We start from the raw sequence: 13,678 nt of genomic DNA, 5'->3' as shown, positions 1-13,678 counted from the left end.
ATCAAAGATATTTAACTCCACTTTGTTGTTCTACGTCTGTAGGTGTGGTAGTAGGGGCATGATGGGGTCATATTTGGTAGGAATGTCCACATAACCACAGGTTTTGGATCAGGATCTATAACCTTATATATTTGGTGATGGGTGTCAACTTGAATACTGCCCAGTGCAGGCCTCACTGAACAGATCTTATTCCATAGGTGTGGAAGAGTACAGGAAATACTTTTTTTTTTCTTCCCCCTATTAGCTGCCAAAATAGAAATAGCCAGAAGCTGGAAGACTCATTCTGTCTCCCTTTCCACTAGTGACTAATATTTCAAATAAAGTACTTGTATTTTTGCTATCGTTTTTTGAATGACTCAAATTTTTTCTGTATATATGCTATAGTGAGGAGATCATATAGCATATTGAATATGGGGTGCTGGCATTCTCTATTTATGAGGTTACATTTATTATTATTATTTTCACCCCTTCAATCTGAGATTTAAAGTGTTTGTCCATATGGAGTAAATTTCAGAATCTAGAGTCACAAATATTACATATATTTCAGTAAGTAACTGATCGCAACATTACCATGTTGCTAACCAAAGTTCAGTTTAAAGTGTGAAAGAGGCCTGAGTGGGGTCATATTAATCTATTATTTTTACCCTAGAGACCCTACCAAACAATATCTCAATTTTGTGGACCCTTTGTCATGAGAAAAAGAATAATGGGTTGACGGTCTAGAACAACTGAATAGTTTTACAAAAAACATAGAGGGTCTGGCGCGAGCAGTCTATATAAAATGAAGTTGTTGATTTGTTAAAACACTGATCAATTAAAACATCAGATATATATATGCAATAAGAACATGAAAAAAAATACCTCCATTGCTAATTGGTTTCTACAACATCCACATCAGTTTGAGAGCCTTGAGTGGATCACAAGTAGTTTGACTTTCTAAAACATACAAACATACAATGGTCTGTTGTGTCTATGAAAATAGCTACTCTATATTTCTTAACATATAATGTTCTGTTTTTATCCACAGAGGTCATCTGAACATCCAAAACTGAGGTTTAGAAAACATCCTTAAAGCCCCAGGGATTCATGTGAGAATTGAAAAGGATTTTTTTTGTTTTGAATTTTTGGGACATTACTTACTCAGAAGGAAAACTTTACTATTACCAGCTAACAGACTGCTGCTCCATGGTAATAGGGAGAGGACCATTGTTAAGAGAGCATTAAACAGCTTTTTCTTTTCTTCTAAAATGCTGCTTCTTGCACACAAAGTTTCTACCTACCTGAAGGGATGAAAAACATAGAAGCATTGAGGTGGATTATTGGACTTTTTGGGACAGTCCAGTTTTAAAAGTAATTGTTTAACCTTATAATATTTTACACTGTATACATTTAATACTTGAAAATACCCTCCGAGCTCTACATGTAGGGCTTGGGAGCGGTGTCATTTAAACCATTTGGTTTAAATATTATTGCTGAGAACTCCATTTAAAGGGGCTTTAATGTATAGGCTACTGTATCAGGTTCTCTGACATGTAATTACGCATCTCATCGGTTGGTTTCCTTGAGAGTAATTCACAGGATCTTAATCTGGTTAATAAGTATACATGACAACTTTAGAATTTGCTATGATTTTATCTGTTTGTTTTTTATTATTGACTCCATGTCTGCAGAGTAAATTATACCTGATTTTACCATACTTGAATATTTGTTGTACACTAACAAAAAGTTTAAAAGGAAAAAAAAAAGTATCTATATTGTAATTATGTCTGCTTGAATATAGATGTTTCTTTGCCTTACTAAATTCTTATACACAGATGGAAGATTCTATACATTTATGGGTAGAAAGGAAGAAGTAATTTGAATAACTTTGCTCGTTTCAGAGCAAAGAAGAATATTGAACTATTAATTTATCTATTTTGTTGGTTGTGGTGTCTATCTCTCTCTTCACACATTTTCTCATATGAACATTGTTGTTTTGTCTGTCGGCTGAAGGTCTATGAATGTGCACTTTAAAAAGAAAATATGGTAAGTTTCCACTTAGTTCAGTCTGTTGAACTAAACTAAATTTCTAGATAAGGGGCTCCCTTTGTTGGTTGTCAAGGATAGATCTTAGGCTTGAGATGACACACCATGAAACCATTCCTAGGAAGGCACCTGAGGAGAGTATCTAAAGCTAGAACACTTTTGGTAAGAGGGCTTGTACACTATTAAAAATAAAATCTGAATTCTAATATGTTATTAAAAACTTGTATAAAAAATCACAAATTGGGAAAAAAATAATTTTTCACGTTTCATACACGTCAGACAGAATTTGCAATATATGTCTCACCTTAGCATGTGCACAAGATTCTGTATCACTATTGAAAATCAGCAAATATTATGTGGGTTATAAATCTTCTTTCTTTCTTTCTTAAACCTCTTTTAAACTCTTCCATAAGGAATGACTAAAAACAGCAATAAATCCATGCATCAGCAAAAGAGAAACCCATATAACTTATGCTGGCTTTCAATCTGTATGGACATAGACTGAGTTAGGTTTGGCTTTTGTTTGTCCTTTTCTTCATGTACATAGACATTATATTTAATGCTTAAATCATGTAGTTTTTATTTCTTTCATTCTAGAGCATGTCATTGAATAAATTTGTTTGAAGAAATTTTAATACATTTTCAATGTGTTTTCATTTCTCTTATGTCCGTGCTAATTCACAGTTTACATGTACTAAAAACCAAGACAACGTTCCAGTTTAATATTTAATCACTCATTTTTCCACAGGTTCACAGTAAGACCATATCAATATTTAATACGGTACATTAAGAATAAATGTAAAGTAACAAAACCAGTATAAAACACAAAGTCTATTCTTAAAAGAGAAGTACAATAAATAAAAAGGAAGAATGTGATATGTTTGGTTCTGAGTGAGTTTCTACCTTAACTTCATCATCCAATGAACGGCTTGTTTCCATAGTTACAGGAACAGTCTATTCCTAGATATTCTCCATTATAATAATTTATGGCCTGTCCAGAATTAAAAATAGTTTTGTTTTAACTAGACACAGACCCATTCTTGTCTACCGATAATGGTATTAAGCTCCATTTACTTGGCTGTACACAATCTTCATGTACATACAAGTGGCACTGATTTCTAATGATAATAATACTAGATAATTCATTTATTACAAGTGTCGTTTCACCTTTAAGTGAAATTCTTTATCCCCCAACATGAATGTGCTCTGTCAGGTACCAACATAGGGTTTGCATTTTGCAAATGTAGGATTAATGCTTACTGTTAGGAGAATGCACCAACACTCAAGATCCACATCACTAACTATCTTCCCTATTTGGAAAAGTGAAACACTACATGGAACAGTCAGTGGGGCTTATTGCTGCCAGCCCCACTAGCCAAGACACTGTAAACATATTTATATAGAGTGGTCACCAATCACTCTTTCAAGTTTAAGTTATCTGTCTGACTAATGGCCAGTTTGAGTAGCGCTTGGGTCTCTTCTGTCTGCTGACTGACTTGCTCAAGCTGTTCTTTTAGTCGACTTTGACTGATGGCCACAGAAAATTCAGGATCTGAAAAGAAAACAGTTATGTTAGCAGTAGAGCATAGATTATCTTCCATTTTTTTTCTGTGCCATTTAGAAACAGTCTGTGTTAACCTATTTATTGGAATTTTCAGATGTGAAATTATGTTTTACTTTCAAGTAAATATTTGCCTCTAGTGTGACCTTTCAAAGGACGTAGTTTAATTTTTTACTGCAGTGTCACTGAAAAGCATTCTAACATTTTTAATTGAGAATAATCTGTCAAATGAACAGTTTATGTCTAAAGGAAAAACAAAATGTCAACTGTAGAGTCTGTTAGATGACATTTACGCTGTAGTTAGTATGGTTGGGAACAAAAAAAAATAATTCAACAGTATTGATAAAGAGGGCTTGTGTTTACTGGAGATGGAACCTTTTTTTTCTGCATGCAGAGCTTCCATCTCCCCTTTGCTTTTTGGATTAGGGGGTGGGGTGCTGGAGTTTACCTGGACAAGCTTTTTAGCATATTGTTTGTACAGGCAATAACCAAAATGACGTATAAGGGGCGGTATGAGGGCTAATTTTTTTGTGCGTGATCTGTACTTTTTATTGATACCACATTTGTGTATATAAAACTTTTAATAAACTTTAGATTTTTTTGGGATATGATGCGACAAAAAAAAAAAAAAAACAGCAATTTTGGGCTTTTTTTTACATTTACGCTGTTCACCGTACAGGATCATTAGATTTATGATAGTTCATATATTTACGCATGCAGCAATACCAAATATGTAAAAAATGTTAACACTTTTTGGGGGTAAAATGTGCAATTTATATTTTTATTATGGGGGATTTGTCAAATAATTTTTTTTTTACACTCTATGTCCCCATAGGGGACTATTTATAGCAATTACTTGATTGATAATACTGTTCAGTGCTATGCATAGGGCATAGCACGGATCAGTGTTATTGGCGATCTTCTGCTCTGCTCGATCTCAGAGCAGGAGACGGACAGAGGCAGGTGAGGGGACCTCCGTCAGCCATTATGGATGATTGGATCCCTGCAGCAGCGCTGCTGCAGATGCCGTGATCTGTATTGATCCAATTTTTCAGGGACCAGTTATGTTTTGAAGTGAATGAGGGTCATGGAAATGCCTTATAATGGACCCCATTATGAAAAATGCACCCCTCAAAGTATTCAAAATGACATTCAAAAAGTTTGTTAACCCTTTAGGTGTTTAACAGGAATAGCAGCAAAATGGAGCAGAAAAATCTAAATCTCAATTTTTTACACTAACATGGTATTGTAACCCATAGAAGTTGGGGGCTATGTGCGTATACAAAGCCCATGTGGTGCCAGAACAGTGGAACCCCCCCACATGTGACCCCATTTTGGAAACTACACCCCTCACGGAATGTAATATTGGGTGCAATGAGCATTTACACCCCACTGGCGTTTGACAGATCTTTGGAACAGTGGGCTGTGCAAATGAAAATGAAATTCTTCAATTTTACGGACGACTGTTCAAAAAAATCTGTCAGACACCAGTGGGGTATAAATGCTCACTACACCCCTTATCACATTACTTGAGGGGTGTATTTTCCAAAATGGGGTCACATGTGAGGGGGTCCACTGTTCTCGCACCATGGGGGCTTTGTAAACACACATGGCCTTCAATTCCAGCCTAATTCTCTCTCCAAAAGCCCAATGGCCCTCCTTCTCTTCTGAGCATTGTAGTTCGCCTGCAGAGCGCTCACCATCCACATATGGGGTATTTCCTTACTCAGAAGAAATGGGGTTACAAATTTTGGGGGGCTTTTTTTCCTATTACCCCTTGTGAAAATGAAAAACTTGGTAACACCAGCATTTCAGGTAAAAAAAACAACTCATTTTTAATTTTCACGTCCAACTTTAATGAAAATTCATCAAAGACCTGTGGGGTGTTATGGCTCACTATACTCCTTGTTTTGTTCCTTGAGGGGTGTAGTTTCCAAAATTGGGTCAAGTGTTTTTTTTTTTTTTTGCGTTTGTCAGAACTGCTGTAACTGCTGTAATCAGCCACCTCTGTACAAATCACCAATTTAGACCTCAAATGTACATGGAGCTCTCTCACTCCTGAGCCCTGTTGTGCACCCGCAGAGCATTTTTCATCCACATATGGGGTATTTCTGTACTCGGAAGAAATTGCATTACAAATTTTGGGGGTCTTTTTCTCCTTTTACCTTTTGTGAAAATGAAAAGTATAGGGCAACACCAGCATGTTAGTGTAATATTTTTTATTCTTTACACTAACATGCTGGTGTAGACCCTCACTTTTCCTTTTCATAAGGGGTAAAAGCCCCCCAAAATTTGTAACGCAATTTCTCCTGAGTATGCAAATACCCCATAAGTGACCCTAAGTATGCAAATACCCCATAAGTGACCCTAAACTGCTGCATTGAAATACGACAGGGCTCCAAAGTGAGAGAGTGCCATGCACATTTGAGGCCTAAATGAGAAATTTGCAATAGGGGCGGACCCGGATACAAGGATGGGGGCTTGTCTCCACCAAAATCCTACGGCAGTGTTTCCCAAACAGGGTGCCTCCAGCTGTTGCATAACTCCCAGCCTGCCAGGACAGACAATGGCTGTCCGGCAATACTGGGAGTTGTTGTTTTGCAACAGCTGGAGGCTCCGGTTAGGAAACGCTGACGTAGGAGAAGTTTTACATTTTTATTTGGGGGGGGGGGGGGGAATGGCACGTATAAGGGTATATGTAGTGTTTTACTTTTAATTTTGTGTTAGTGAAGTGTTTTTAGGGTACATTCATACGGGTGGGGATTCACAGTGAGTTTTCCGCTGGGAGTTTGAGCTGTACTTGTAGAAGGAAACCCACTGTAAACCCGCCTGTGTGTACATTCACATGGGGGGGGGGGCCCAAACCTTCAGCTGTTGCAAAACTACAACTCCCAGAATGCACTGACAAGACCGTACATGCTGGGAGTTGTAGTTTTGCAACAGATTGGCACACTGGTGGGGAACCACTGAGTTAGGAAACAGTGATTCCAACTCGTGCCTCCAGCTGTTGCAAAACTACAACTCCCAGCATGTACGGTCTTGTCAGTGCATTCTGGGAGTTTTAGTTTTGCAACAGCTGGAGGCACATGGGTTGGACTCACTGAGTTAGGAAACAGACTCTAGCTTAGCGTTTCCCAACCAGTGTGCCTCCGGCTGTTGCACAACTACAACTCCCAGCATGCAATGACAGCCGAAAGGCATGCTAGGAGTTGTAGTAATGCAACAACTGGGGACGAGACCGCTAAGTAGTGGTCTCCAAACTGTTGCCCTCCAAATGTTGTAAAACTACAGGGTGGGCCATTTATATGGATACACCTTAATAAAATGGGAATGGTTGTTGATATTAACTTCCTGTTTGTGGCACATTAGTATATGTGAGGGGGAAAACTTTTCAAGATGGGTGGTGACCATGCCGGCCAGTTTGAAGTTGGCCATTTTGAATCCAACTTTTGTTTTTTCAATAGGAAGAGAGTCATGTGACATCAAACTTATTGGGAATTTCACAAGAAAAACAATGATGTGCTTGGTTTTAACATAACTTTATTCTTTCATGAGTTATTTACAAGTTTCTGACCACTTATAAAATGTGTTCAATGTGCTGCCCATTGTGTTGGATTGTCAATGCAACCCTCTTCAACTCTTCACACACTGATAGCAACACCGCAGGAGAAATTCTAGCACAGGCTTCCAGTATCCGTAGTTTCAGGTGTTGCAGAATGGGCAAAACAAAAATTGGAACAGGACCCTCAGTTTACACAGAAGAGTTTAAGTGATGAGGCAAACTTTTATGTGAATGGTGAAGTTAACAAACAAAACCACTGTTATTAGTCTGACACTAACCCACATTGGATAGATCCCTCCAAGACTGTTGGAACATAAAAATTGATGGTATGGTGTGGTATATGGGGTATAAAGATAGTGGGGCCATTCTTCATCAATGGAAACCTCAAGGCCACTGGATATGCGAAATTGCTACATGATGATGTGTTTCCCTCTTTATGCACTGAAGCTGGAACGTTCCCTGAGTTTTTCCAGCAAGATGGTGCACCACCACATTATGGGTGTCAGGTCCGAGCATTCCTAGATGAACAGTTTCCTGGAAAGTGGATTGGTCGTCATGGGCCAGTTGAATGGCCCCCAAGGGCTCCCGATCTGACCCCCCCTTAGACCTTTATCTTTGGGGTCATCTGAAGGCAATTGTCTATGCTGTGAAGATACGAGATGTGCAGCACCTGAAACTATGGATACTGGAAGCCTGTGCTAGCATTTCTCCTGCGGTGTTGCGATCAGTGTGTGAAGACACCCTTCCATTTAGGTGCAAATTATCTGTTTGTACCCTAAGTGTCAGCCCAGTGCTCTACAATATCAACTCTTTTACACCATTACTTAAGCCATGCATTTAACTGTCTTTCCTGCGATGCACAGGCAGTATTCCAGAATATACAACCTTGGGGGTTCTTCACCTTGGTGCAAAGTTCTCTAAAATGATTCTTATAAGACATCCACCTCTCAAATATTCTGTGTGAAATCAGTGGTTCTCATGTGGACCATGACAGCTGGTTCATCCCTAGTCTACCCAAATAATTTGTCTACCCGTTTGAGCTGGGCAGTATGAGCAAAAATGTGTATCACTGTATTTTTGTAACTTATGGTGGTTCCACAGTATCTAATGGCATTTCTCCCCCCAAATCATGTGACCCGCGAGCGCTGTTCTGCTTCTCCCCCTCAATGAATTATCAGCCCAGTGCTGCGCTGTCCCCATCGGGGAACTAATCACATGTCACACGCAAGCGCTGCCTTCCTGGTCCTCCCGTTTTTTGCGGGCCACCGGTGCTGGAACTCTGTACTGTACGCTGGAACTCTGTACTGTACGCTGTATCCCTATGCCCGGGGTGCAAAAGAAACTTTAACTCACCTCCCGTTGGTCCGGTACCAGCCTCACCTGCTTCATGGGGACGGGAAGTCTGAGAGCCATCAGCCTATCAGCGGCCGCAGCGATGTTCTGCCTCGGCAGGTGATAGGTTGAGCGTACTGTAATGTAAGAAGCCGGCTGCTTACATGACAGTGCGCTCAACCTATCACTGGCCAAGGCGGAACATTGCTGGGGCCGGTGATAGGCTGACGGCTCTCCAATGAGGGAAAGTGAGTTAAAGTTTATTTTGTTTATCTTTTGCACCCCGGGCATAAGAATACAGTGTACAGTACAGAGTTCCAGCGCCGGCAGCCCGCAACAAACAGGAGGACGAGGAGGGCAGCGCTTGCGGGTGACGTGATTAGTTCCCCGATGGGGACAGCGCAGTGCTGGGTTGATAATTCATTAATTGCCGAGGGGCCCAACTGGTATTGCGGTATGGGAAAAATTCATATTGTGCAGGACAAAAATTTCGGTATTCGGTATTCACCGATGTACCGCCCGAAATACTACCCGTTTCACCACATGCCAAACCCTGGCACCTGGAGACCGCAAACCATTCAACTTAAGCAGCTCTAGTGATAAATTATTCTGTCTTTACATTCTAGTATTACCATCACCCCCATTACTTGTTGGATTGTTCTCCCGGCTGTTAAAAATGGTAACCCTAGTGGATACGGCTCTTCCTGAGGCTGGTACCCTTGCATCATCACTCATCATGGCAATTTTGAATGAGAACACCAACACAGGAGTAGCCTTCCTTTATCTGACATACTTTCAAATAAAAACCAAAACGGTATAGTTTTGCCCATAACAACCAATCACAGCTCCGCTTTCCTATTTTAACGAACTGAGCATTGGTTGTTATGGGCAAAACCAGACACTTTTGTGCTATTAGTAACAAAATAATTTACTATGAAACTCTTTTAAGTTGCTATGCTATTGCCATTTTATGATTATTCCCAAACATCCTTTTAGTAACCTAGTATAGCTAGAAAGCCAAAAGCTGTACTAAAAAGACTTGTAATAAGTAACCAGACGAGCATTTTTTTCTATAAACAGTTAAAGAGAGGGCTTGTAGCCAAAAAAACTAAAGAAAAAGTTGAATATTATATATATAATAATAATATATATAATATATATATATATATAATAATATATATAATCAACGTGTGTGTGTGTGTGTATGTTCCAGCATCACGTCCAAACGGCTAAAGTTATTAACATGAAACTTGGCACACCTGTTACTTATGTCAACAACAAACATAGGATAGGTAATTTAACCCTTACTCACCCCCATTTGCCAGGGGTGGGGTTTATGTTTAAAGTCCCATACAAGTCAATGGGAAATATATGTTACTGCATAACTTCCAAACGGCTGGAGATATTTCCATAATACTTGGTCACAGGTTACTTATATGTCCACTTAAAATATAGGATCATTAATTTAACCCTTAACTACCCCCCATTTGTGAGGGTCAGGGCTTTTGTTTAAAGTCCCATGCAAATCAATGGGAAATGTATGTTCCCACATAACTTCCGTACAGCTGGAGATATTTCAATACCTGGTGCACATATTACGGGTCAAGATAGGAGGTCGGGATAGGAGGACGGGATCTGACAATATATGAGGACAGGATATGAAGTCAAAAGCTTCATCCTTTGTTTATTTTCCTTCCCAACAAGGATTAGGAAGGAAAAACCGGGCAGCGCTGGGTATTCAGCTAGTACAATATAAATTAGAACTTTATCCTTGTGTGTCTACAGCTAGGCACAGACCTACATGACAACTTTTCAACAACAAACGCTGTTTAGTTCAATCCTGCAGTCATGCTGTAGGTTAGTCAGGAAATTTGAACATTAGTACAGAATCAGACTACCCAAGGTTTTTTGTAGTCTGTAACCCAGGACCTGTAGACACATTAAAGGGAATCTGTCATCAGTATCACCCACACTATCCTGTTGGTACAGGCTAATAGTGCGGGTGACACTCAGGATAATACTTACCTATCCCCATTCTGTTGCTCTATTCCTCAATTATCTTCCTTATCCAGATGGCAGGCTTGGTGCACAGGCAGTGTTCCAGGGGCACACTGACGTCACTTACTGATTTCTCCTTACTCGGCCCGATTGTGAGCAGGCTTGAAGAAACAGCGGCGACGTTAGCGTGCCCCTGGAGCACTACCCAAATAAGGAGACTAACAGAGCGACACAGGGTAGGATAGGTAAGTATCATTATCATCACTTAGTGTCACCTGCACTACCAGGCTGTATCAACGAGTTAGTGTTTGTGACATGGATAACTGATTCCCTTTAAAGGCCATGTCCACACACAATAAAAGTTTTTTTTTCCCTTTTACGGGTAAATAAAATCTATTAAAATCAGCATCTTTTTATTTTCTTTTATTTCCGAATCCACTTAAAGCTTTAGTTTATAAAAACTGAATAGAAAACTGCCACAAAAAGTGTGGGAAACAACCCTAAGAGTAGGGTCACACAGCGCATTTGTAGGATATTTGATGCTGTGGATGCGCTACTGAACGTCCCTGCTCGCACGGATGCACCGTGTACTCCAGACATCAGGGCCGCTCTCGGCCTAGCTCAGGGAGCAGCCGTGATATCTGGAGTATACTGCGCAACTCACAGCTCCCTCTGCGTGTCTTCTCGTAGCGGTGGATTAACGCTGCTAGCAGGATACATGAGCACAGCTGAAGGCACACTCTAGGGATGGTCAGTAGTGCATCAGCAGCATCAAATACGCTACAGATGCGCTACATGGGACCCTACCCTAAGGCTGGGTTTTCACTTGACAGATTTTTGAACAACTGCCACTGCAATTTTTGAGCTAAAGCCAAAAGTGGATTTAACCGGAAGGAGAAGTATAAGTCCTTCCTTTATATTTCTCATTCCTTTTGAATACACTTCTGGCTTTGCTTGTTTAGGCTGGGTTTCCACTTGGCAGTTTTTGAGCCAGACACACTGAGCTACCCGGCCACAGCTGAAAGTTCGCTCTGCTGGCTCTCTGTGACCGCTGTTGGCGCATCCGCCATGTGTTTTCACGTCCCTTTGATAAATTAGCCCAGAGGCAGGCAATGGCAGAAAAGTAAAAAAAAAAGAAAAACATAGCCGAAGCAGGCACAATTCCTAACCCCTGGGCCAATTTGCCACAGGGGCCAGATAATCCTTTTAAGCTGTTTTTTTTTTCTCCCCATATTGTATTAATTTATGCAATAGAAGAACACTTACAATATATGTTTCCCTAAGCAAATAGGATTCTCATATTATTCTCAATGCAGTGAACTAATAACCTGATTCAGATATTCCAGAGGTTTATGGGTTATCTCAAAGAAATCCTTGCTTTACATGCAGGTCTTGCAAATGAATGGCTAACAATGTAATGCAGAGATGTGCCTAATCTTCTTACTGTTTTGTTGGTGGGACTCCACCCATGACATCCATATATCATTATAGGGCATTTGGACAGTAGGGGATACTTAGCAAAAACTGTGTAGAGGAAAAAGTTGACCAGTTGCCCATAGCAACCAGAGAGCTGCTTTCGTTTTTCAGAGGCCTTTTTTTTTAAATGAAAGAAGTGATCTGATTGCTTACTATGGGCAACTGCACCACTCTTCCTCTAAATGTTTTAGATCTCCCCCAGATAAATCTGGGCCATAATGTATTAGTTGCATTCCACAATGCTGCATGTTCCCATTTCTAGTTTTGCATCTTTTTTTCTGAAGTTTTCTAGTTACTTAAAGGGGTACTCTGGTGGAAAACTTTTTTTTTTTTTTTAAACAACTGGTGCCAGAAAGTTAAACAGATTAGTAAATTACTTCTATTAAAAAAAAAAAAAAAAAAATCTTAATCCTTCCAGTACTTATTAGCTGCTGAATACTACAGAAGAAATTATTTTGTTTTTGGGACACAGAGCTCTCTGCTGAATCACAAGCACAGTCCTCTCTGCTGACATCTCTGTCCATTTTAAGAACTGTCCAGAGTAGGAGAAAATCCCCATAGAAAACATATGCTGCTCTGGACAGTTCCAGAGCAGAGAGCTCTTCCAAAAAGAAAAGAATTTCCTCTATAGTATTCAGCAGCTAATAAATCCTGAAAGGATTAAGATTTTTTAATAGAAGTAATTTACAAATCTGTTTACATTTCTGGCACCAGTTGATAAAAAAAAAAAAAAAAAAAAAAAAAAAAAACAAACAGTTTTCCATCTTAGTTCTCCTTTAACCACTTAAGGACCAAGGGCATACAGGTATGCCTTTGCTCCCTGGCACTTAAGGACCATATCGATCAGCAGGCACCCCGCGCAAATGTTTAAGGGGGGGGGTCATCAGACCCCCCCCCCATGTTGGCGATCGCCGCAAATCGCAAGTGAATTCACACTTGCTATTTGCGGCTATTCCGGGTCATACAGGTCTATGGTGACCCGGAAAATAAGAGGGATCGCGGTTGTCCAAGACACTTACGATTCCCCTAAAGGGATAGGAGTGAGGTGGCAGGGGTGCCACCCCTCCTATTGGTCATATAGATGCGACAACCAATAGCAGATCGGGGGCGGGGGAAGGGTTAACTTTCGGTTTACCCGTTCTGCACACCCACAATAGGCGGGGCAGAACGGCAAAACCGAAGGGGACCGGCGACAAAGTCCACTTACCTTGCGGACGAGGCTGCAGGCGAGGATCAGTGTCGGAGATCAGCAGACGCCGAGGTCGTGCGACTGTCTCCCTGGATCCTACGGAAGCCGGTGAGTTGCCTAGCAACATCTGGAGGGCTACAATTTGAGACCACTATACAATGGTCTTAACTGTAGCCCTCCAGATGTTGCAAAACTAAAACTCCCAGCATGCCCAGACAGCTATTTGCTGTGTGGGCATGCTGGGATTTGTAGTTTTGCAACATCTGGAGGGCCACAGTTTGGAGATCACTGTGCAGACAGCTGTCTCGGCATGCTGGGAGTTGTAGTTGCGTACCTCCAGCTGTTGCATAACTACATCTCCCAGCATGCACTTCGGCGATCAGTACATTCGGGGAGTTGTAGTTTTGCAACAGCTGGAGGCACACTTGTTGGAAAATACTGAGTTAGGTAACAGAACCTAACTGAAGGTTTTCCAACCAGTGTGCCTCCAGCTGTTGCAAAAGTACAACTCCCAGCATGCACGGTCTGTCAGTAC

General features: G+C 40.6%; 2 protein-coding genes across 11 annotated transcripts in view; one reads left to right on the top strand and one right to left on the bottom strand.

Annotated features, from left to right (window-relative positions):
- MAP7 (microtubule associated protein 7) overlaps positions 1-2,523 on the top strand; it is a 193,194-nt gene extending 190,671 nt beyond the window's left edge. For all 10 annotated transcript variants that reach the window (XM_056566634.1, XM_056566632.1, XM_056566631.1 and 7 more), the window contains one exon: positions 1,028-2,523. In XM_056566634.1, the coding sequence (XP_056422609.1) occupies positions 1,028-1,038 (11 nt within the window). In that variant the 3' untranslated portion in view covers positions 1,039-2,523. The remainder of the gene's footprint in view (positions 1-1,027) is intronic.
- Positions 2,524-2,737: 214 nt separating this feature from the next.
- Positions 2,738-13,678, bottom strand: part of LOC130362335 (uncharacterized) — a 50,244-nt gene continuing 39,303 nt past the window's right edge. The window contains exon 14 of the mRNA XM_056566640.1: positions 2,738-3,577. Within this exon, the coding sequence (XP_056422615.1) occupies positions 3,441-3,577 (137 nt within the window). The 3' untranslated portion in view covers positions 2,738-3,440. The remainder of the gene's footprint in view (positions 3,578-13,678) is intronic.

The sequence above is a fragment of the Hyla sarda genome, chromosome 3, assembly GCF_029499605.1.
Source record: "Hyla sarda isolate aHylSar1 chromosome 3, aHylSar1.hap1, whole genome shotgun sequence".
Taxonomy (NCBI): Eukaryota; Metazoa; Chordata; class Amphibia; order Anura; family Hylidae; genus Hyla; species Hyla sarda.
Note: the sequence above shows the minus strand (reverse complement) of the source record. Positions and strands in the feature narration are given on the sequence as shown.